At 40.5% G+C, this 25,077-nt stretch overlaps 1 protein-coding gene and 1 long non-coding RNA gene across 19 annotated transcripts in view; both read right to left on the minus strand.

Annotated features, from left to right (window-relative positions):
* The window catches only part of LOC111266962 (uncharacterized), a 64,702-nt gene that overhangs the window by 939 nt on the left and 38,686 nt on the right, over positions 1-25,077 (minus strand). For 12 of the 18 annotated variants that reach the window (XM_022844870.2, XM_022844868.2, XM_022844854.2 and 9 more), the window contains 5 exons: positions 4,112-4,998; positions 3,665-3,864; positions 2,554-2,719; positions 1,766-2,076; positions 418-1,460 (listed from right to left, as the gene is read on the minus strand). In XM_022844870.2, the coding sequence (XP_022700605.1) occupies positions 1,346-1,460; positions 1,766-2,076; positions 2,554-2,719; positions 3,665-3,864; positions 4,112-4,998 (1,679 nt within the window). In that variant the 3' untranslated portion in view covers positions 418-1,345. Of the gene's footprint in view, positions 1-417; positions 1,461-1,765; positions 2,077-2,553; positions 2,720-3,664; positions 3,865-4,111; positions 4,999-7,375; positions 7,744-15,726; positions 15,950-23,710; positions 24,345-25,077 lie in introns of those variants that run through there. The other 6 variants (XM_022844858.2, XM_022844857.2, XM_022844866.2 and 3 more) reach the window with 6 other exon arrangements.
* On the minus strand, positions 8,433-15,520 carry LOC147752609 (uncharacterized). The gene is made up of 3 exons (XR_015313613.1): positions 13,632-15,520; positions 12,352-13,340; positions 8,433-9,816 (listed from the first exon to the last, which is right to left on the minus strand). It is a non-coding gene; the product is annotated as an uncharacterized LOC147752609 (long non-coding RNA).

Genomic DNA, 25,077 nt, shown 5'->3' on the forward strand with positions numbered 1-25,077 from the left:
TCCTTATGTTCTGAGAAGAGAGATCGCAATAATAAACCTTTAAATTTTTGTTTGTATCTATTCATATTTTTGACGGTGATGCGACAAGCATAAAGTACTTACTATACCTTGGAAAAATGTTAAATCAGCTTAGAAAATAAATGGAAAATTCGACTTTTTGAACCCTTTGCAGTCTGTGCATCCGTTGGCACACTATTCCTACCGAATCACCTCAATAGAAGGTAATACGGATCTGACATATAAATCAATGTAGAATTGCAATTACAGATTTCTAACTTACCCATTTTTATGGAGAAAACGCGCCCGTGCTAAAAAATTTCGAATCAAGAAAGTCTTCTAAGAACTAACATTGAAATGGAGTTGGCAGAATATACTTTCATATGTTTTTGTAGTTATATCGTTAAATTGAACCCAAGATGTATCCTGACAAACATTTTATTAGTCTACATGGTTTGTACAATGGATTCGTCAGTTCGGCGTTGTCTGCAACTCATGATCTTTGTTATGATCATCACCCTGTCGAAGTAGTCATCGTAAAACAATTCCAAGAATTATATACAACCGGACAAGCTCCCGTAGGAGATATCATCTACAACTCTTTGACTACACACTCTATTTGATGTTTTCAGTAACTTCACGCCCTAATTAACCTTAACTAACCTAACATCACGCACGCACTTAAATACAATATTTTCGCATTATATGAACGTTGTTAGATCATCATCAGATAATATTCTGTGAACTTCCTTTATAAAATGGCACTTTGTCCAAATGGGCTAGTCCTTTTAACATGAAAAATCTCCCCTTTTTGATTCGATATAGTCTACAAAAGTGTTTGTATATTTCACTAAACATGTACTCTGTACAAATTTTTCAGTCTTTGAAAGCTAATGTTTATATTAATTAGAGATTCAATCAACATTGTGTGTGTTTTTTCACAGGATACCTCGTAGTAATATGAAGTTAGGCCACTTCACTAAAAACTATAAGGTGATACTGCTACGCTCTTTGAACCAACATTTTTAAATCTGGTGAAACACCAGACTCTGGCACTTTCGTCCAATTTGACTTATATATATATTATGTATATTATTTGCAGATGCAAATTTAAATGTTAATGCAAGCGAGAGGCACGTTGGAATTTACTATTGAATTACGTTGGATTTTACACGCGTCAGTCCTTATCGCCAAGAAGCAGGTATAAAAACTGTAAAAGCATATCTATTCGTTTCCACCTTACGCCGTTACGGCTTACAAGCGTAAAGCCGAACGCAATATGGCATGACAAAATCAGGTACCTAAAACAAAGCCTAAACGGCGGCTCGTAGGTTCACGCCGTTTTTAGCTACACCCGAGTGACCTGCGTAAATTTAGGCGCATCGAGTGTGTCCTTTCGAAGTCTCCTTACGGCCATATCGTCCTGTACGGGATCAGCCGTCGTTGTCGGTCGCGTCTTGTACCTGACGACAATTAAAGGTGTACAAATAATAAGCTGTAGTTATCACGAAATTGATGTACAACTATTATGTATACAATTTAGATGGACTAAAATATAAGCTGACCTTTAAGCTTAGACTAACGCTAACAATTTTCGAGTTGCTTTCATACGTTTATGCACTCATTTAATTAGGGAAATGCTTTTATAATGATTAAAAATGCTGATATTTCATTGAATGTTTATGATAACTGTCTACAGTGTTCACATGACCTTAATTGGATAGATCATGTAACAAATGTATATTTCTCTTTTTCGAGGTCAACTAACCTGGCGCGCATATCTCTTCTTGACACCGTGAGATAATGGCCTCTGGCTGAAAGTTGTGGAGGCTCTTTCTCTGCTGTAAGTGGGATACCCATAGGAGGTTGTCTTTCTGGACCTTTCCATTGCTTACGGAGCATGCTTCGATACAACACATCATCACGTTCAGCATCGGCCTCGTTGAAGATGTTCAATAGCGATGCACAGGGGCATTCAAGTGGAGGCGTAAATAGCGGACTCAGACGAAGATAACATTGAGTTGGAAATCTACGATCTCGAGGAAGCGGTATCGAGTCGGGCGTCCGCGGCTCATAATCCTGAAGAAGTAAAATATGATAGATAATCCCCAAACTAATATGGATAATAATTTAGCTAATATGTACAATTTGTGCTGTCCTTTCTTAGGCTTGTCTATTGTCTTTCGACTCTCTCTATGAATCATTCAACGTGTCGATGCCAGAAATCAGTCTCAAGGGCGACATGAAGACTTTGTGTATTACAATAATGTTATAATAATTATAATAATAAGTAATATGTATTCATTAGTTAATTTAGAGCGCATTGCTTATTGTGAAATCAATATAAATTCTTAAACTTTTTTCTGCCGCCTTTACCATTTAAGTAGATTGAAACGTAAAAATCGCGCATTCAATAAAATCGAATATCATAAATGCGCACCTAGTTCAAATAAAAGATAAAAGAATCTGCACAGTAACCAATTTTAAAAAAAATTCATAAATAGCAGCTTTAAGACATCGTATGGTATATATATTCTTAATTTTTTATATATATACTTTTAGCAGTCGATCTTGCTTTGCGAAACGACGCGCAGCCAGGTCATCAAGAACGCGATCCGGAACTGCCGAACGCCGCGAAGGTGGCGTCTTTCCATGGAGATGAATTAACGAGATGGTGTCGTCAGTAGACTTCTTTCTAGCTCGCAAAATCGGTTGATTGAATCTGTGAATGACGGAAATAAAATATTTTCGCAGCCCAAGTTACCAACATCATAATGGCTAGCAAGTTACTGCAAAGTGATAACTTTAAACAAAACGGCAATGTTAGTATTTTTATTGGTAAATCCATAAATAGCAGATGTTGAAAGTACTCTTGGGGAGTAGAATCTCATTCCAGTTGCCTTATCACTACACTAAAGTGACGGATCATGTAGCCGAAAAGAGAATATTTGGAGCATCTTTAATATATTTTCGCAAAACTTCCAGTTACATGACAATTTATCATTTTTACAAAATGGGTGTGCACTGTTTCATTGTGCGAACGACTAACAGCACAAGTATGACCACAGCAAGGTATATACGTGAATTGGTTTATCCAGTTCACGTATATATCTTGGCTAGATTAAATCAAAGAGCGGCGGTTGACGACGGCGTTACCGGAACAGATAGGGTAAATGCAGACTGCAACTACTACAACATCTGTTGTTGTGATTGTTGCCACCATAAGATCGATGTCATTGATGGCGCTTTGCTCCTCCCTTGTCATCAGCGATCATCGAGGAGCATCGATGACGCCCAGGCGTGTTTTTTATTATTTCTGCAACAAACTCTACTACGAACAACAACGATCCGGAGCTGGTTGTTTTTTTTTGTTACAGTATTTTATGTGTGTGGTGGCTGTGTTTAGTGGAAGGGGGATTTCATTTGTTTAGCATACGAAGCCATTCGTCGACGTCTATGGGCTGACACAGATATGAATCGTCGACTTCTCAGATTTAGTTGAATTAGAGTTCGGGTCCGACCAATACGACTATGTTGTTGATGTTGGAGTGATAGTACAAAATGTTTTTGAGGAGCTATGATGTCAGTATCACGAATGCATTATACATAGTTGGCTGAGGTACCTATTAGCACGTGATTGGCAATTATTTCTGCAAATGGACCTTACTGGTTATACCTGCGCCTCGGTAGCATCCTGTACTTTTTTTGAAATCTTTCAGGTAGGTCCCTTCGTTCGGCTCTAATCAAAAGATCCTCGTCTTCCTCGAGACGAAGACTTGAATAAAGATCTAATAGGTCAGAAAGTTCGTCTCGGTGACGGCTGGGTCTGATGAACAGACCATCGATTAATGGCGACCGACCCAGGATCTGTGCACAAAAGAATAGTGGTAGGAATTATATTAGAATGCAATTTCCAAATAGTTAGCTGATATACAAGAAACCGAAATTATCGAATCATCGTTTCAACTAAGTTGTTTACTACCCTCGACAAGGTTCAATAAGAACTCGAAAAGAGTCGCAGATCTTCAATCATTGCAGACAGCTTAGCCCGTCATGTCAAATATACTATTTCTACGGGTCAAGTTGTAGAACAATGTAAGAATTAAAAACTTACCCCGGACGTTTTTTGTTGACGGAAGATCATTGAGGGTCCCTTGCTGACCGGTGTGCTGCTTCTGATCTCTGTCGGATCTTTCACCGGGGGCAGCTGTCGATACGGAACGGTTCCAGGAACTCTTTGGCCTCCGAAAGGAATTTTATAAGGTACTGCCTCAAGGTCAAGGGGTAACAACCATCCATTGTTCAACTTTGCAGCCCAGTCTATTTCACTAGAATCACTTCGGTCTGATGATGTCGTTAGGGAAAGAAGTGAACTACTTAGAGGTTTCCTCTTGGCTATTGAACTCGGAACATAATAACTCTTTGCTTCAATGTACGCGGAATCCTCAACCTGATGAAGATGTTCATGTACATCTTTCTGGTGGTATTCTTCGACAGTAGCATCATACATGTTCGACTGTTCGGGAAAGGAATCGTCGTGTTGACTTTCCTGATGCTGAAACCTCTCATCTGTTTCTGGGAGATCTTCCTGAAACGATTCGAATGCCGGTTGCTCGGAGCGAGTTAATGTTGTCTCCGGCGAATAATAGCCAGCGTCAGGACTCATTGCCACCCTTTGGGGAAGCGGTGAAGATGCCGCCGACGATGAATAACAGGAATCTGTCGCGGGGGCATGCTGCTGGGGCACGTTGTGGTGGTGATGCGTAGAAGGCGGATGTTGACGATGATCGTGCTGGTGGTAGCGTTGTGTGGTTCGAGTTAAGGTAGTTGTGACAATGGCACGCTTGGCACCGCATGCTCCTTTTTCGGCTGGTACGTATCGACAGCCCACTGGAAACTCGACAAGTGACTCGTCCATCACTTTCTCTTGCTGCGAAGATTTGAACGGCTTGCACGAACATGACGGTAGGTTGCTGTCGCCTTCGTCTCCGCCGCCGCTGCCTGAAAACGCAAACATTTTCAAAGTTAATCAAGTAGCAAAATAACATGAGTTTGCGGTCATAAATAAAATTAATGTTTTTGGTGCTGGGTATGTAGAAAAGAATAGAACCGGACTTGTGCCGCGATACTCATATCTGTTTTAATAAATACAATGTAAACGCAGATATACGACTGGTTGTCTTTTAAGTTATGAACTAGATCAGTATATTCTAATATTGACCATTCTCTGGCACAATTTTTAAATCTGATTTGTTATTTTTTTATTCTTTACATTGCCCACCTTGCCCGACGCATTAGAAGCTCACACATCGGAATATCGTCTTGACAGGAAAAACAAAAATTAACATATAAAACTCTTTAGATAAACGTAAACAGTTAACAACTCCACATAAACATAAGTTATAAACATCCCGGAGACGTGTGCATACTTTAAAAATATCAAACTAAAAGCGAGAAGAACTCGCTGTCATCCGGCAATTCGAAAAGTGTTAACGGCAATAGTTCCCGCTTTAATCACAGAATTTAATAGAATATATCCCAGTAGCAACCGCCACACAACAAACCATAGTGAATCCCTAAGAACTGTTCCCCAAATAAGCAGTATGAGATTTTATATCGTCATAGACGAAACGCTTTTGTTTGGTCTCTAGAAAATACACGTTGTTCAAAGACAGCCAAAGAGCCCAGGCTGTGACAAACTGTTGCCATAGTAGGATATTTTTTGCCTTGGTCGTACATGGGCGTTATTCTTCTAGTTGAATTGTGGATAACACCCGCGAAGATGGCCCAGATCACAAAACGAGTGCATAAGCATCGATCCCACCTTTTAGCAAAAGTAACACCAAGGCTATTTTAGGATCAGCTTTTACAATAGTGACAAACTAGTTCCAGTAACTTGCTATTGTGAAATTTACAATCGACGGTGTGCTTGCTTTGCTTCACGATTCTTCAATGGCTTTCATTTGGAGTTCTAATGACTGAAATTGTAAGTAAAGAAAGTTCTTTTCAGCTATTACACATCTTGCTGTACCTGCGCCATCTGAATCTACATTTCGCCAGACACAAATGTTAAAGTTTAACAATTTATCTAAACTTTCAAGTGGATTCATACAAAGCTTGGGTCAGGTGTATTGCCGCCTTTCCCAGATAATTTTTGCAAAGTCCAGCTAGAATCACGGTTAAATTCGAATCTTGAAAAACATCTAAGTGTTTGCTTTGCATGCAAACGCTTTGCGAACGCTGGGTATATGCCTTAGTTGCACTTACCAAGAAAATATCTTTTGTGACAAATAGGAACGAATAATTTTGAATGATTTTCAAAATTTTATTCATCGTTTTTTGTTAAAAACTATATATATATATATATATATTTTTTTTTATTTATTGAATTATGATGCTCCCATATATTGAAAAAAGAATTATTCAAAATTTTTAAACTTAGATATTATATAGCATAGCTAATTTAATAGAAAAATTATTAACAAAATCAATCAATATCTTAATTCATGTGTCCATCTACGTTCTTCCATTGATTAGTATGGTTTGTAAAAAAAAAAAAAAAAAAAACGAAAGATTCACACTTGGATATTCATAAAATGTAATTATTTTTCGATGCTAGAAGGGAACATATTTTAATGTGTTTATTCTTCATTACCGGTAATCAGTAAAGTCAGGCATCGGAAGCAGAGTCTTCGTTTGTTCCCGAACTTGATCAGAAACACGTCCTGACAGCCTCGGCAAATGCGTTTCTTCATCGCCCAACATCTGTTCTAAATAATCCCTATCTCTTTTGAGAGCACACCGCCATCACCAAAAGAGTTTATTGAACGAAGATCATTGAAAATGCCACCTCGATACTCTCATCCTACGGAGTATCAAAAGATGTCAAACTTCGTTTATATACATTTAAGCCGACGAGACAGATATTTAACTGGGAAGCAAGCATTTTCATACGCAATTTCCAAAATTCGCTCAAGATATATTGGCTTCTTGCTAGGACGAATACTGTGAGGTGTTCGGTCATTTCTCTAGCTATGCATTAGGCTCCAGCGCTATACAATACTGTTGCATTAAATTGTGTCATAAGCACTAACAATTTCGGATAATTTAAATCAAGTCCGCTCGTCTGACATGAGCTATGTAGAACGTGACGGTCACGGATATAGTCAAATACACGAAAATCAGCACTCAAATTGTTCACATAAAACACGAATTAAAAGAACCTGGATCTTTCGCAGAAATTTTAACTTCGATTGCAGATACACTAATTCCTTGCTTAAGACCCTCCTCTTGACTAAGCAGTATTCGAAAATTTTACCCTTGTGTATGTATGTGTGTGTGTGTATATAGCCTTCTCCTCTCTGTCCTATATATTTACCATCCTTAGTTGATCCTGTCTAGTTCCGTTCCGATAACGGTGCTATTATCGCTGCTGTCTACTGTTATTACTGCCGTCGCCTACGTCCGCCTGACGTCCGGCTACTTGACTAGTAGCTATATAGTTTTCCCTCTTTCTAGGTCACAGTGCCTAGAGGCAGTTGAACTCAGAGCTGTCATATCTTGCCTCAGGATAGGAGCTAACACTGCGGCGTAGAATTTGTTCGATCAACTTCTTATGGTCTGCTCATTCCCTGCCGATCGGCAACGGCACATGCGGCGCCGTTTCAGAAATAGATATCGACTAGTAGTCTACGAGAGAAAGGGAAAAAGGACGCTGTGGCGTGCCTGGATCCACGGCCGAGAAAAATAGGAAGTCCCTAGCAAGAACAATCGAATGATTGATTGATTCCATTAGAAACCGCGAAAACAAGCGAGGGTAAAGAAAAAGAGCGCAAACAAATTATATTGAGACAATTAGCAACTAAAATATGGCTAATTTGTGTTGATGTCTGAATGACACAATAGATAGACAAGCAGATAAATCGACAGGCATCCTCCCTTCCATGACAAGGTTTTTCTGGGGAGGGGAGGGGGTGTAATGTTCGGTATTTTAGTGTTCCTGAATTACACCAAGCTGTCGCGTTAAGAACAGCAGCCTTTTCTTTCGCAGGCACCATACCATCCGCATCCGTGTAGACGTCTTTTTTACATCGTCGCAGCACTGAGAAACGACCACAGTAATGATCATAAGGGTGCTGATGATGGCAACGATCCACGCTCTACGTTCACTCACGCTGTTCCGCCCTCATGAGACAGGTCCATACAAACTGTTTCCCTATCAATTTAAGTGAAAAATAGCTCCCTACGCGAACAAGCATAGAATTCAAAGGTGAGCAATTCGATCCTACTAGTCGTCTAATGCAAGTCCTTTTTTGCCTTAACTTGTCCAACGCCGTCAGGTCAGCTGCTTATTGAACATGTTTTTACGTAGCAATGCAGTAGATCTCATTAGGGAGTTTTGGCCTGAAGTCTCGTCTGATATCTAGCGGTGGCAAACCAATGTTTACTCGCAGATGCTTTATCTGCGAGTAAACATTGGTAAACAATGGAAGAAAAAGGGAGATTGATATTGGCGTGTAGCTAAATATATCTAGACCAGCATACAAGTAAATGAATTCGCTTTAGGTAACTGAAGAAAAAAATGTGTTTCTTTTTATGGAAAAAGCCTCACAAACACAGAAATCTTTCAAATACGTCGCGTTATGTTTTGTATTCTGATAATAGACTAGATAATATAAAAGTATTGGAGTATACTATTAATAAAAACACCGATTGAATTCTAGGTTTTGTTTAAATTTATTGTTATGGATTGCATATGGCTAAGTGCGCTTAACATTGATAACGATAGGGCTCCATTATGTTAAGCAGACATTTCATATTGTACGTATAGAGAGCACATTTTCAGTACAAATGGCTAGCGCATGGCTAGAGCAAAGGTACTCTCTCTACATCAATTATTCATTATCAGAATCAGATATTCAGCATATTGGACATCATAACCGATCTTCAAATTATAAAAGAAGATTGATCGTCACATCGCTCGTGCTTAAGCCAGGCTAGATGCAGCCAAACAATTAGTAAAGAAGTTCGATATTATAGAATAATGTTATAGAAGAAAAGACTTACCTCGTCGTCGTGGCAACGTTCTTATTCCTCCATTCTACCGATTTTACATATCAAGATTGCCCCGTGGGCAACGAAAAATAACAACTTACTATGTACGTTCACAGTCTCCATACTACAGGCACAATTACATTTCTACAATTAGTGTCACATACAGTTGCAGTTATTGAATAGAATAATTTGTATTGGAATTATCGCGATTACGATAGTAAGCATGCAAGTTTTACTTCGAAAAATACCAGTAAAACATGCATTAGACATACATGTTTCTATATAATCATACTCTATACTGTCAAGACTATGCATGAACAGCTATCCCTTATAATTACCTGCAGACATTATCATTACCGTACCAGTTTCTTGTCAGTGTGAAAATTTCTGCCTGATATATTTTAAAATGATCGTAACTTTAGGTTTGCATAGACCGTTCAAACCGTTTAGGGAAGTCATGTAAATATGTCCAAGACATTTTCTTAACTTTTAAAACCAAAAAGCTTTAATTAAAGTCATGATCTCACATTTGTGGAGTCACAACATTTTCTATAAAATAATACAGTCGCATAAAACGTATTATAAAATTGAAATTGTCATATACCTGTTTGAATATTGTATGTAGCACCTATCTCTCAATTACGTCAACGGCCGCCTCGATTAGTTGGACCTGAGACGATCTGCGGCATCCGAAGACCAATTCCCGGCCTACGGTTGCTGGCCAGTTAATCCTATTTCGACTCTCTAGGAACATGCAAGTTTTTGCTATATTTGCAATAAAATCAAACAAAAATAAAATGAAATTTAGGATGAGAATCAGCCGCTTTCGACGGGCGCAACTGCTCGAGCTCGTAAACCCATGGCAAGTTGCATTTGTCAAACGTCAAGCTTCGTTTCTCCATCTGGATAAAAAAACAAGCTCCTGGAATGACTCTGTTAAATTTTTTTACTTTGTGAATCCCAAAAACCATGGGCAGCGGTTAATCGAAATTTCCTAATTCTTTGACACTTTGGAAGCACAGAACGCAGTTGCACTATACCTGCCACCTTGCCTAAGGAGCCCAGATGAATTTCAGACTTCTGGCCAAAATGCGTTTTTTTTTAACTACCCATTGAAAAATGTGTGTGTCGCAACAATAAGAATACCTGGAAGCCGAACTAATCGTCAATGCAGAGCACAAATCATACAAGTGGCTAATATGCCAAGGCAGCTCAGTGGCTTGCCCGATCAGCTCCTTGGCGTTCATAAAATACTCAGATACGGAATCGGATACTTTGCGCGGTACAGTTTTTCATTGCGGTGTGAAAAGAGGCGATCTCTTTTAGCAAGGGCTCACAGTGCGGTAATTTATGCAAGGTTTTAAGAGTCTACGTAACAAAAAGGCCGCCAGTCTAGATGATGTTTGCAACGAACATCCTAAGTGTGTCTTCGTGCTGGCACCATGTTAAAAGGCACTTTTTAATACATTTTTAAGTATTAATACGTCCTTATCGCAGTCGGAAGATGCTCGTTTACTAGTGATTCCTAAAAAAGTCGCAAAAAGAAGCATTTGTTATAAGCTGCTTCCCGGCTTGTTGACTATGGGACTGAACATCTACTGAAAAAGCGTACAAGCTATTTAGAAGGATCAACATCTGTCCCAGAGGGTACGCTTCGTATAAACAGCGTGCACGATCCCGGTGGCCGGTGCCAAGACAGCGCTGGCCTTGGTCTACGTGCATGGTTGGACAATTTCAGACCAACTTTCGACTTTACACGCGTGCACAAGATTATGGTGACGCTGGCTGAGGTGGGCGTAAACGTGCCCAACGTTCTCGTTGCAACTTTACCGGAAAACACGACAAACTACCACCTTTCACACAAACAACCGGTTTTGCTTAGGGGGACAACCTAAATCTATTCTAATAATCCTCGATCTTGCCCTTTTTCAAATAAGAGAGCCGAGTAAGTTGATCGAATCATGTATGCGATTTAACGGTACGGGTAGAAGAGTTTCTAAGTTCAGCAAGCTCTACTTCAATTCAACACGGCAGCCAGTCAGTTGGGAGGGACAGTAACTTTGGTCAAGACGAGATAAAATTTAAAATTTAAAAAATTTAACATTTAAAAAGGACGGGATAAAATTTAAATGGGAAAGCAGGACAGAGGCAACTGATACCTTTTAGCTTGCATTGACCACCTCTTGCTTATGATAACCGGTTCCAAATTTTTGGGACTGCTCATGTCCATTAATGGCAAAAGTTTCACCGAGCATTTTTTCGAAAGATGAACGACGGCAGTTTCGAGTGCCTGGGCAACCAAATCTCCTCATCGTTTGCCTGTTACAATCGCTTTTTGTTTTATCCTAAGATCGCTTTGATCCTAAAGTGTGGAATACGGGTTGTTTGAAAGAACCTCACAGCGGAGAACGTCGAACGACTAAATCGTGTAAGTGCTTCCTTTTTTAAGAGAGCACTGGAATTACACATAACAAGTCAAATATGCTTCGCGTATCTCCTAGGCGACTCGCCACTACCAGTCGACAATTTAGAGTACCGTACTGAGCTGTAAAATCAATCTTCGAAACCGGAAACAAACATTCGGATGCAGTGGGAACAGCGAGCGCAAAAGGAACAAAATTGGCTAAATAGACATATCGTAAATCGCATTACCATGCACCATCAACTTTGCAGGGAGCCGGGTTTTCACGAGCCTGATCATACATGCTCGTGCTCCAGATACAGGGAAAACTGTAATAAACTTCCTGCTGCTCGTTGCCCTCTTCTACCATCTTTAGGATCCATAACAAGTTCTTCAAATTAAGTGTGTATGAAGCTCACTAGATTCGGATAATTTGTATGATGCGAGGTGCTTCAATGAATTATATTCAGTGGGACCTTGTGATATTATATCTTTAAGCTTTATATATAAAGTGGAATACTACTAGGAATGACCACGAAACAGGTATGTTGCTGGATATCTACAAAAGTAACCGATTAGATCGAACGGTGATTAACAATTTTGACGAAACATTTCGTTTAGTAGAAGCCCTGTGAGGAGCGATATTTAAAGAATCCTAGGCTTAACAAGTGAGGTCGCGGAGATCTGATTACTTCAAACAGCCGAAACTTAGGTATAGGACGATGCCAAAGATGGTCATCATGATAATCGGCTATAATAGACCAATGTCATACGAAAAGCTAAATGGTGAGGCTACAGCGGACTATGTTTCGGCGATTCTTTGCATATATATATATATATATATCTCATTTGAATAAGCATCATGGTAGTGGAAGCCGGCACTCACTCGGCAGACTTACAGTTGTCTTGAGCAAATCGACTGCCCTATTGTGTTGCATCCTTTGAGCTGTCTGCTTCGATGAACGACACTTCAAATCGCTGCGCTGTAATAGAGTCTTACCAGTAGTAGCGGTAGACTACGAAGCTCGCTCCTTCCTTTGTCGTCGGTTGGAGCTGCCATAGTCAAAGTGTTCGCACTGCTTGCCGTCGTCCTGCAGGTCTTCTTTCCGTGTCTTCACGGACCCCATCGCAGCAAGATCATCAACCATCAACGGATCAGCAAACCCAATCCACCTACCGTTTTGCTTCGTCACAGGTCCAATCAGCGAAATAACAGCTGATTGTTCACTTCGATTTACTTATGCAACACCAACCGCGATCTTCATTTATTATAGTGGCACTAATATAACTTATTGTTATGTTCCGCGTCACAACTACACCTGTCACTATCACTCTAATGGGAATGAACAAAAACGAGTGAATCAGGAAGTGGAACAATTATATACATATATATATATATATGTAAGTATTGGTTATCATTACGGTCGCGATGTCTGTTCAACTAATTTCTCGAGAGGGGTTCTATAACCTTGGTCTTGTGTCTATTTCTATTTGCGTGTGTTCCTTTGAAGAAGCAAAGTATAAACGAGCGACCCAGACTTTTACTAATCACTTATTCATAGTGTCATCGGTATATCGCAATGAGTCTGAGCTCAAATCAGCCGGTGGGTTCCCAAAAGATAAATCTCATCTGAATTAGAGGTAAATCGCGTTTGATAATAAAAGCATCCACATAAAATTTATACTCTGATTAGAATAAAGATTTGAAACGCAACGAGGACAATAATACTAACGACTGAAGTATTTTTAGTTCAGCTATTGCAATCCTATTATCGTAGACAAACTTTATTTATCAAGGCCATATTGAGTATACGTCCATATTTCGTAAGGCATCCTAACCATCTCGCTCCCAGCACGAATCGAAATCTGTCAATGCCCGGATTCGAACCTAGAACATTCAATATGTCGACCGAATTAAACTCGGTAGATCATTGTAAGAAAAGCAAATTATGATATTTTGTTGTTTGACGCGGTAACTTTTTCATAGCCACATCTACCCCTAGTTGATACGATAATTAACCTAGCTTAGCGTTAATTTACCAATAAAACTGCAGAGCACATATATATGAATTTTTTAAGCTCTTTTTTCCTTTGTGATCATTCTTTTCTACATACACACACACACATATATACGTATATATGTAATGTTTAGCGAACAAACAATGTGTAAAACAATTACCACTGCTATAACTGCACAAGTTTACGGTGTGCAACAAAAGGAAGGCGAATATATACTGCCGGAACTTTAACATGTAACTCTTTGTAAGTAGAACTGAGCAGGCAGTCTGAAGAGTCTCCAACGTAACACATGTTTTTTTTTTTTGTCAAACGCCGTTCAATTTCCCAACAGTCTTTTTATAAACTTTTCCCAGCGATGAGAGCAAATAATAGTTTTTCGGCCTGCCAATATATATGCCTGCAAATTAAAATTTTAAACTCCGAAGGAACGTTAAACCTAGGAAACAGAAGAAGGCCGCCCAAGGCTGTATTTGATGAACACGGTAGATGGTAATTCGCAAAACTATAATTTTTTTTTTTATGGCAACCACGCTACACCCAACGTGCGGTTAGCTTTTTCATTTTCAAATTTTCAGTTAGCCTATTAGAAATACGTTATTTCAAACTTTTCATAGCTTTTGCTGTTTGTCTACTATCTCGTTAACTTTTTCAGCGTTATCGGTAGTAATTGCAGTTTTTGGCCGTCCTTTACGCCCACTGTCCACCAAGCAAGCACGGCCACATGTTCAAATGCTTACGGTAGCAAGCAATAATGCGGAGTCCCTGTTAATAGTGTCCATCTCGGTTTTCTTTAGGTAGACGTATTGCCTCTTAAACGCAAGGATCAGACGATACTCCAATATTAAATTTTTTTCTATCTTTACAAAAATACTGACAAATGAATAGTAAACAATAACTTTCAACACTGTTGAATGCACGCGCGTTCTGTCACAGAATCGTTTGGCCTGTAGCCCGATATTTATCATTATATTGAGTCTGGAAACTTCCCCATCTATGTAATGCTAGCATTGGCATGACGACTCCTAGAAAATATACCTTCAAAAAAATCAAATATTTTTCACATTATATATGAGAGATAATTGAATGTAGAGGGTTGCAGTATGATGGGCAATGCCATTAGCGGTTCGAGGTCGATTGACTCGTGTGTTTCCTCTAGCTATGACTCGCACTCTTCGGCATCTATTGTAACAAATCCATAAAGCAACGATGAACGTATAAACACTGCGATGGCTCTCTTTTTCCCGCCATCTTCGGGAACAGCAGTGAATCACGCATTCGAACTCGGACCGGGTGCCCTCTAACTCTAATCTACGTAACGAGCAACATCTGATACATTGGCTGGCACTAGAAATAAAGTGTAACTTATCAATACCTCTCAGAATAGTTTCATTTATCGGCAGCAGACGCGGGTGTCGCAAACAGATAAGTTCACCACTACGTTCACATCTAGATTATCGAGCAGACAAGCCTGTGATGAAGGGGCTCGCGAATAGGTGGTATAGGGGATAGCTAGTTAGATTAGGACCACCCAGCCGCAGTCTATTATTATCATTCCTCCATTCTAATGCGTAGCACTTCTGGTAATCTCGAACGTGCAAATCATAGCCAAGATCTAATGCGACCGAGCCTAAATTGTCGATTCTAGTGAACAGGTTATTCAAAGGTGGAAAATCGTCAGTCGTCACCACTTAAAAATCATCCCTCGCCTATTGCGGTAACCAGCAGTTATGGCCGTAAGTATTCAATAGGCAAACACAACGCCGTAGCAGTCGATCAGAGGGGTACCGCATACCGCTGTCCACCTTAAAAATTGCTATTTTTTACGTAACCACTTTATTGCAACAGTTAATACACAGTGCAATCGTTGGCCAATTTGGCAGAGAAAGCGACATATAGAACTGTCGTTATATTTCGCGCTAAACGTTACCTGCCTCGATTAGCTATAGCAGGTCGATTACATCTGTCAGTCACTAGAGTATTAGAAACCATATATCCCCAATAACAACGGAGATAGGCGATCAATGTGCGCTAAGCTGTACAAAGTACTGATTGGGGATTACAAATACCCGCGTCCGTCGGTAGCGAAACGATACAAAATACAATCCTATAAACAAAGTCAAATAGCTAACATTTACAATAGTATAGCTGCAAATCTAGCAGCTGAGGTAACTGGACGTCAGTTGACAAGCATGATTACGACGTTGCAATCTACTGAGTGTCTATTGACCAGCTGATTGGATCGATGAGCAGCTTACCAGTGTCGAACGTCATTGCAGAATGAGAGCAGATTGCCGTCGGAGGTATATACGTTGATACGATGAACTACGTGTAGTCGGCCCTCAATGCCGACACAACAAAACATAAGAGGTGCGGAAACGGTCGGACCAGAAGTGACGATGTTTTCACAGCGGTGACGCCGTTTGGCAACTGCCGTTTTGTTCTATATTGTGGTGCCGCGCGTGGCCGCTTATTGAACGGGCAGTGGCGACTACGACATTAACCAAACATGTTAAGTAGCTGCAGCAACGACGGGCGCTTAGCTGCCGACAGATGAGCGGCTGAAGTGCTACATAGAGGCATTATGAATATCAACACGATCGGTGAGAAGTTTGCCGGCAACAATATATTTAGTGTCATCAAGGTGGATGGATCTTGTCAATGTGACCTTCACATTGTCTATGAAGAGACATGAGATCTCTTGTGATTCGACTTACAACGGAATCCACCCGTCGGTCGATCGATCGATCGATCAAGGTCGGTCTATCTGTCTGTTGGCGGTGATGAATGATCCAGCGGCCGATTATTAGAATCGCTACTCGCTATATGAGAATTTATTGCTTTAAGCTTTTTTTACGCATCTCACTGCCAATGGAAACAGAGTATATATGGTCGGGAACATGGGTCTAACTTGCCTCAATTAATATTACTTGGTACCCAAGTAGTAAGGTGAAAATAGATTTGTTATAGGCCACCATCTCTGTTTCTATTTTGCCGATTTATTCAGAACAAAGGGCATATAATCTAAATATTTTTCGAAAGAATCTGCCTGATGTCTTTTATTGTTTGAGTCATTGACTGGCTGGTAGCAGGGGAGTTCCTCAAGGATTATCACGGGCTATCGCTGTTCAAATTCGAAGCATTCTTAGCCGAAAGCTGCTGGCTAAAGCTGAAACTTTATTTCTGGCTTCATGATATGAAATGGTCACTAAATAGTTGGTAAACGCACAATTCAATCCAATAAGAATGACCGAAAGTCGTATATCTAATTAGTAGTTGGAATAATTCCGAAACTTCAACAAAAAATAGCTTCCCTAACAGTGTTAAAGTTTAACCCTCCTTTGACCATTGTGTCATTGTCTGTCTGCTTATCTAGCCTTTTCTAGTTTCGTTTGAACCGAAAGGCCGCCACATATAGCCACAATGTATACGTCGTTTCCAGCTGCTAGCAGCGAATAAGCTGAAAAGTAACGTCCCTAGCTTTCGATGGATATCTAGAACGCGAAGGAACACGAACTACTGCCGTCGGCGACATAATAGTTTTATCAAAACGTGGTGTAGTCACGTATATAGTACACGTTAACAAACTTGTTGGTGCCTTCGCTATTGTTATCGATCGGATCTTCTATGGGTTCCTGTTATACGGCAAACGTGCCTCTTCATAAAATCCTGTTGACGCTTTTTCCCGAACGTTGACTAAATGTATTCTGTTAATGACAGTTACCGCGCGAACATAAACAGTCACAACAGCACGAACAAAAACAACACCGTCGCCAGCGGGCAAAAAATCTTTTGACCCACTCTCCTACTTTACCTAAATATGTGCATTATTCTGTTGGCCATAACAGGACACGCGTTTTAATGCCGCATGCCCTGACATATTGCTACAGCCAATCACCCCGTGAAAAATAGTTAGGAAGAGTTGTTCGCTACATCATCATCGCCGTCATCATCGCCGTTGTCCTCGTCATCCGTACTGTTGTCAGAGTTATTATGGAACTCCGGCTTCGACTGGTGTTGCTGCTACCGCCGCTGCTGCCCTTGCCGGCATTATAGACGACGACGCCCACAACGGCAATAGCGGCCGCCTCTGTCGACGTTAGGCCTAGCCGCAAACGCTACCGTCGTCAGTGAGATGAGGTATTGGAATGTTTATCGCTTGCGGTCCACATATATAGTGGGTCGCGGTACCGTCGACACCGCCAGCGGCGCAAGCTCCACCTGTTTACAAATCGTCTAAGATGGCTTTAGCTCGTCTGGTACTTTCGGAGCAGCTTAGCTCAGCACTACAAATTAAATAGTTCATAGAGCCGAACGACATCAAAAAGCTTTACTATTTCAGTCCGCGGCTGGTAGCTGGCCGGCTTCCTACTGCTATGAAGGAAACTATCGTGGGATGTGTGAATGACAAGACAAAACGCGAAAAGCCAATCGCAATAGAAACCGCGACAGTTGATAAATAGACACTCATTTATACATGCTATACATCGATATACACAGCCAACGAAACATGTATACGTGTAAACATAGCTCGTTTCTCATACTACAGTCGCAGTCTGAATGTCGACTTCCCGAAAAGTTGCCCCGGATGGCATGACATGTTGGAGCCCTTTCTCTGGGAAGGTATAATTGAAGGGATTGCTGGAAAAAACATCGACTGATAGTAATTCTTAGTTGTTATCAGCATCGTGGATTTTTTGGGAAAATAGATAGCGTTTAGTGCGACAAAAATATCATAGACACAGCACCACCGAACGGACTTGTACTTTAAGCGCTAAGTGAAACGCAGTACTCACTCTTCTTCAAAAGGTCTGTACCTAAGCAGGTAGCCCATTTCCCTTTGATCAAAGCTTACCGACATTTTTCAAAGGGAAATTCTTAAAGTAAATTCGTCCATATACCAATGTAGATAGCTACCTCTTTAGGTGCATCGAGCTCCCTCGCGCTAGGTGAATGTTATTTCAATTAAACTAGATAAACAATGAGAACGACATGCTTTTCATCTTGCTATTCTGAAACTATATAAGTACTGTTCATAATACTGCATGCTCACTGCACCACTTTTACTGTTTTATATGCTAAACACTTTAGGTTCAAAAACAAAAGGTCAATAACGTCCTGATTTGGATTCAGTCCCCCAACGTTAAAAGTACGCTGTCGTTCAAACAATAGTCATAATATTAGACATGGCGACCAAAGTCTATTTCGCATAGCACTTACGTGTAAAGTTATTATAATAAGATGTGCAATATTTGTCAGCAAGTTCCGACAAATCATCACCTTCAAGTGACACTTGTCAACAATAATTGAATTATTACTGTAATTTAAATAATACGTTCACATTAGCACACGTTATAATTTCCTAGCCTGAACTGCAACCATCCGTCCATGGTGCCGGACAATAGGAAATATGGTCAAGGCTTAAATCAAACTATAATGGTACATACAAGCGCTACGAAGTAGACAACGATTCCTTCATTAAGTGCCCTCTTATCGAAGTGCGAAGGATATTTAACTTCAGTTCGCATGTCTTTTTTTTGTCGAAAGTGGGTTGGAGCATATTTCAATTTCTAATATATGTCTTCATCGAACAACTCTGGCCTTCTTTTCAGTACAACACATATATACGTATGTATGTATGTATGTATGTATGTATGTATACTCGTCTGCTGCATAATTATTATGACAGCAGTCGTTCGTTATAATCGGCATCCACAGTTAGGTAATCGTCGCGACGTTTCTGTTTTCTCAACTCTATAGCTATTTCTGATGCAAGTGATGACGACTCTGCCGACTTGCAATAATTAGGGTACATGGATATGCACCACCACTACCCTCATTTCGGAACGACTGTTTGGCGTTTCTTGAGTCTACGATGGATCATCCGCATCATAGAGTCATTTGGGGGCGTTCTGTTGTATGGTTTGAGCCAAGCTGTCCCTAAAGGTTGTTCGCCTCTAGTCTTTGCCCCGTCTGTTTATGGCCTTGGATTGCTGAATGGCCGAAACTTGCCCAACAATAATACTTTTTCCGTTCGAGCACACGAATGAATGACGTCGCTCTCTATAAAGAGCTCTCTCGATACACACATGTCGATTAAAAAAAATCTTTTTCAAGCTACATCGGGTCTGATCTGTCGGTCGTAATCTCAATGTTCTGTTCCCTCAGACTTCCCTCAGCCGTGTGATTCAGATGTCAAACAGGAACAGCGTATTCAAGTATAGATCGAATCTGTTAAATTTCTGTCGGATTTCAGCAGTCTGGCTTGTTCTTGTGACCTCGAGTGGGCAGTACTGCATGTTGTTAGAGCTCAATAGTGGCAGCTCATTGAGCGTCAGGTTTGCCGCTATTTGCTTGAGCTTTTTTCGCTGTTAGGCCCAGTCTTTTGAAAATTTTGCGTTCGATACGGACCCTCAGGTTGGGCCACGGCTGGCGTGACAATGACAACTGTGCCTGTCATTGTCAAAACAAGGGTGCTTATTTGCCATCCGATTATCACTTTGTTATCAGTAAGATATGATTGAGCGGGTCTTTCTTGTTTCGTACTGCAATCAACTGTACTGTATGGCTAATTTTCCTTTGTCTAATACCTCTTGTTTGATTACTAATTAACGCATTGATTTCTATGCATTTAAAGCATATTATTAGCTGTTTATATTTGCCGATAAGAGAGCGTATGACGAGTGGTTGTTTACGACTACCTTATTGGTCGAGTTACCGACGCTTAGCTTGATTAACGTGAACGTTGATTGTCTGCCAGAGGTTCAATGGTACTAGTAGTATGAGCGCTACGGTTCCTCTGACTGATTGTAAAAGTACGTAATATTCTATAATAGAAGTACGTGCGTCTAAGTGCCAGACTTTATTACAATATTTCAGCTTGTGTAAGTTAAGGTCTTCCTTTTGTTAGTTCTCGCCGTTGATCTGTGATCGCGTTTCAGCAAACTGAGCTTAAGCGCAAGCAAGTAAATTATTAGTAGCAGTTATCTATTAGCACAATTACTATTATAAGTTTTGTTCAAAATTCCAATTGTTTTCCACGTGTCATAAAAGCTACGAAACCTCGATTCTCCTGAATTTCGTAAATTATTGTCACTTGTATATACACCCGTGTTCTTGTCAGTCTCCGCTGGGGCTGCTTATGTGAAGCATGTCATTCAGCAGCACTTTCTTTGTTTTATTTGTTGCCTTTCATTTTCGCTTGTTTCCTCCTTGTAGAATAGATTGGCTGTAACTACCGACAGGACGTAACAGTTCCGCTTGGGAATTTCACCGCCTGCGAGGAAAGGCCATCGTCTGGTGGCCGTTGGAGGCACCGCTAGCTTTCTCCTCTCGCTTCATTTTCCCTTTCCCATTTTCTCTTTCTCTAAGCGGTTTTAAGCCTCGAGTAATAAACAGTGACCGATAACGACCGACAAATTAGACTGGTCGAGACGTATGCGATCTATCTACGACTGCGGCACAATGATTTGCCGACTATAGTGCCCGCTCTCGGGTGCGTTCCGCTGTGCTTCTATTAGGGGTCCTTCTGACAGGAAGGACTAATGTATCGGAGCCGCCGTAAAAGCAAGCAAACGTGCCCGACCCTCTTGGTCTTGGTGTTCTGTTCAATCGTGGGAGATATCTTACGTGGTTGACTCAATAAGGGCACTAAGCTTACAGCGCTATGACAGGCATTGTGTCACGCCTTTTATATGATGTCTCAAGAATCAAAGTGTTTCTTGAGAAATGTAGTGATGTGTGGTCATAAACACTCATCGCGTTTAGCGGACATTAATGTCGAAAATCTGAACAAATCATTGTCGGAATCTTTACCCTAAGTAGAAGTTCGGTTAGCCGGCCGATCATATCGTTGGTCAACTGAAAGAAATAGCGTGAACTCTAAACATGAGCAATCGTCCGTCGTGTTAATAATCGCCTTGGGTTCTTGGAAAAGCAGCTCGATTAATGAAACTAAAATAACGTGCGACAAGGGCTATGGCGGTCTTTACTACCGAAGACTAATCACTTGCTCAACCCTGCTACGATAGAGGAGTACGTGGTTTACTAAACGCAGTATAGAAGTAAACCGCAGATCCATCAATGTACACAGATATAATGAAAAAAAACCCTTCATTGGCCAGATCTAATTTAAATCAAATCGACATGTAAAACGATTTAGGCCATTGTTAGTTGATAATTCTTGAATTTCTAAAACTATGGACGGCAACCTTAATGTCTGCAGTTACGCCACCGAAAGATACGTCCAAGATAAACAACAATTTGATTTGCCATAGGGTTTGTCCCATGTAGATGAACGTGCAACTTTGAAGATTTCCTATACGAACAACTTGTAAATTACTTACATGTGAAAAAATGTCTTCGTCGACGATAAAAGCAGAACCGTAAGAATAAACTTGCAATCTCTAAGACAGTTCCAAGAGAATTTGCTATAGTAAATATCGAAATCAGAGGATTCTCCTCTTCCTACTCTCCACTGGCAGACAATAGGTTTGCTAAATCTAATCAGCCCAAATGAATGATTTGAGCCCGCATGGGTGTCACGGAAGTCGGCGTAATGTACATTAGAAATCGTTTTCCTGAATTTCCCCCGACTCAGCGAGTTGCGCACAGGCAGCTCCGCAATCTATGGCTGTTCTATGAAACGACAGTGCTGGTTCTGGTTACTAAGTTATGCTAGTAATTACACTTACGACGAAAGGGCCCAGTATCGTACGCTACGATATTTCCGCTGATTTTCGCTAAGTTGTTTCAGCTGCGTATGTCAAGAGTCCGATCACATTAGCCTTGTTAGTTACAAACACAACTTAAAGTTTGTGTCTGACAGATTAGCTAGACACACCGTTAGGAGTATTTCAGAACATAGCTGACATACTGAAACAGTTGCCAATATCGCGTCAGATTTTTACGCGTTGCGATATTAGAGCCTATATCTAATGGCTGAACAGGACACATATACGCTACATCCTACATAAATCATGTACGAGTTTATCAATTGCCACGTCGTAGACAACAAACCGTGGTTATTTTCACAATTAGCTCGTCTCAGTTATTAGTAACGGTTAGTCGTTGCCGAAAATCCGTTTTTCCGCAATACGCAAATACGTTTTCCTCTACCGAATCTAGAATGCCCATCTTTTCTTTCAGTACAACTTTAGTCCATATTTCCGGGAGCAGTATCGTAATTGCAACTGACAGACGGGTTCGCTCGCTCACCAACGCGTCTAAATCATTGTACGAACCACTGTATTCATATAACGTATGGGATTTTCCGTGGGTGAAGGATCGGTTCAAAGTCTTACATGAAGTGGCATTTGTCACAATTGAGTGAGTGCGCGTTACGACTATCAGATTCAATTGTACAACAAAGTAGCCCATACATCACAGATTGGTTTATAGCGAACACAGAAACTTCTATCCTTCGCCCAGTCATTTGATAATGTTTTGTTAGCACTTAAATAATAACTTGGATGACTCATAGCTGTTCAAGGCGTAACACATAATCAGGTCGTATACCTCAGATTCGTTTGATCTTTCCTTGATTGTACATTGCCGTTAGAGGAATCTCCGTTCACAGATAATTACAGTCTAAACAAGAGTGTAGATTAGAAGTCTACCTGCACAAATGGCTGGCCCATGTCAGATTTTAGCCTATAGTTGTGTACACGATTCACATCGCCACACACCTGCAGAGCTAGGCATTGGCGGCTGTTTTTTTTTTCATAATTAGTGCTACAATATTTATATCAAGACCCCCTAGGGCATACTTAAACAGAAACATTAGCGCCGGTTATAATATAATAACTATTATATACGATTACTCAGACTTCGCTTTTTTCAATCATCAGTGACGAGTCGTTCGAGCAGCCGAAGCAGGGTCTTGTCAGAAACTGCATTCGATCATTACCAAGTCAATCAGTAACTAAACTACAAACAATAGTAACCACACACAAACGTCAAAGGCCTTACAGAAACGTTGTGCTGCTAGATCCGTTTAATGACCCTATTAAGTCTATTCTATATTTTGTTACTGGAGTAAGTTAACCGAATTTATCCCCACTCATTTATCTAACTTAATCTTTACAGTTCATATAAAGTTCACTTCAATATATAAGTGTAACCCTGCTATTTAACACGGTGTTGCATAGATTAAGCAACTGCTTTGACCTTTTGTTGTTGTTGTTCGTTGTGTCAGTCACGTGGTCGTTTTTCTGTCAGGCCTTACATGTAAGACTAACTTACCCTTGAGCGTTTTACGGTCGACTTTCTCGTCTTTTTTAGTCGGCGTTCGCAGATTGCCGATACAGCACTTTAAACGCATTCCTTGTACACAGTAACCTACGCAGGCGCCGACTAGCATATAACAGGTAGACCATAGAAATCCTAAAAGGCTGTCACGAAAGATACGTGACGTAATGTTTCATGTATCTTCAGTCTCGTTTACGCACGTTTATTCAGCTTTTATCCACCAAAAGAACAGCACGAAATGCCATCATTTGCTTATATCCCGCAGTGATCGCTGGTGAACACTTGTGGCAAGCCCCTCAAGATGTAGAAATGCACAAAACACCGTATGTGCCTATTTTTAGGCAGGACTTCGAAAAATAGAAATGCTCCGTCGAAAAGCAATGCCAACCGCAAGTCACTAATGCACCTTTTAATAATGCACATGAGGACAAACACCTGAGGATTCGAGAGCAAGCAAATCATTGAGTTAGGCAAAAACAATTAGGACACAACCATAATCCTTCGTATCTACACTCAAACGCAAGTTCGGTACATGTTTTTATGAAAGGATCGGCAAAAATTGGGAGAACAACACAAATAAGGACAGGAAAGATAGGGTGAAATAATCTGGGCTCAACATCGATGACGAGGAACAAAGCAGCGGAGACAACAACAGCAACAAATCTTATAGATGTCACACACTGACAGGTTCTTATGATAGGAATCAAGCGCCATACCCTGGTATCTTTACGACTTACATCAGTCGGTTACGCACCACGCCACCGCGTTATCGGCTCACTTTGCGCGAAACGATTAACGCAGGTGTTAAGTGATTACGTTTTTTTCCACAGTGGAATTAATGAGTAGAAGAGGGCGAACACTCACCGATAAACAAAAATCTAATTAGCGTGATTATCAGGAGCGCGAAAATCGTAGACGAACATTGAAGTAACAATGATGGTGATCTGCTGTAAGTGTGTGTTAGCTTTTCTCTCAATGGCCTCGTCGAGTCTTCGGGAATATGAGTGAAATACTGATCAAAACAGGCGCGAAGGAGCAACTTTTCTTGTCCTTAATGTTAATTTCGCCTTTGGATATTAGTAATAAGAGTACTAATCGTAATTATCACATGATTATCACGGGTAAGCTGGACAAAGAAAGTGCGGATTCTGCTTACGTGCCTTGCCGATGAATGTGGAGCGTGTGTGTGTAGATTTTATTAGGGTAACATAGGTAATTGTCAGCAAAGTCGACGCTCTTGTCGAGTGGCCGATCGAATCGTAACATGTCTGTGGGTGATTAATGTTCTAGAGGCAAAACAATTTCTATGCCTTACCTTCTACCTATCGACACCACAGAAAACGGAGCACCGAGAGAGCACG

Source organism: Varroa jacobsoni, unplaced genomic scaffold (assembly GCF_002532875.2).
Source record: "Varroa jacobsoni isolate VJ856 unplaced genomic scaffold, vjacob_1.0 scaffold_1132, whole genome shotgun sequence".
In the NCBI taxonomy this organism is placed as follows: Eukaryota; Metazoa; Arthropoda; class Arachnida; order Mesostigmata; family Varroidae; genus Varroa; species Varroa jacobsoni.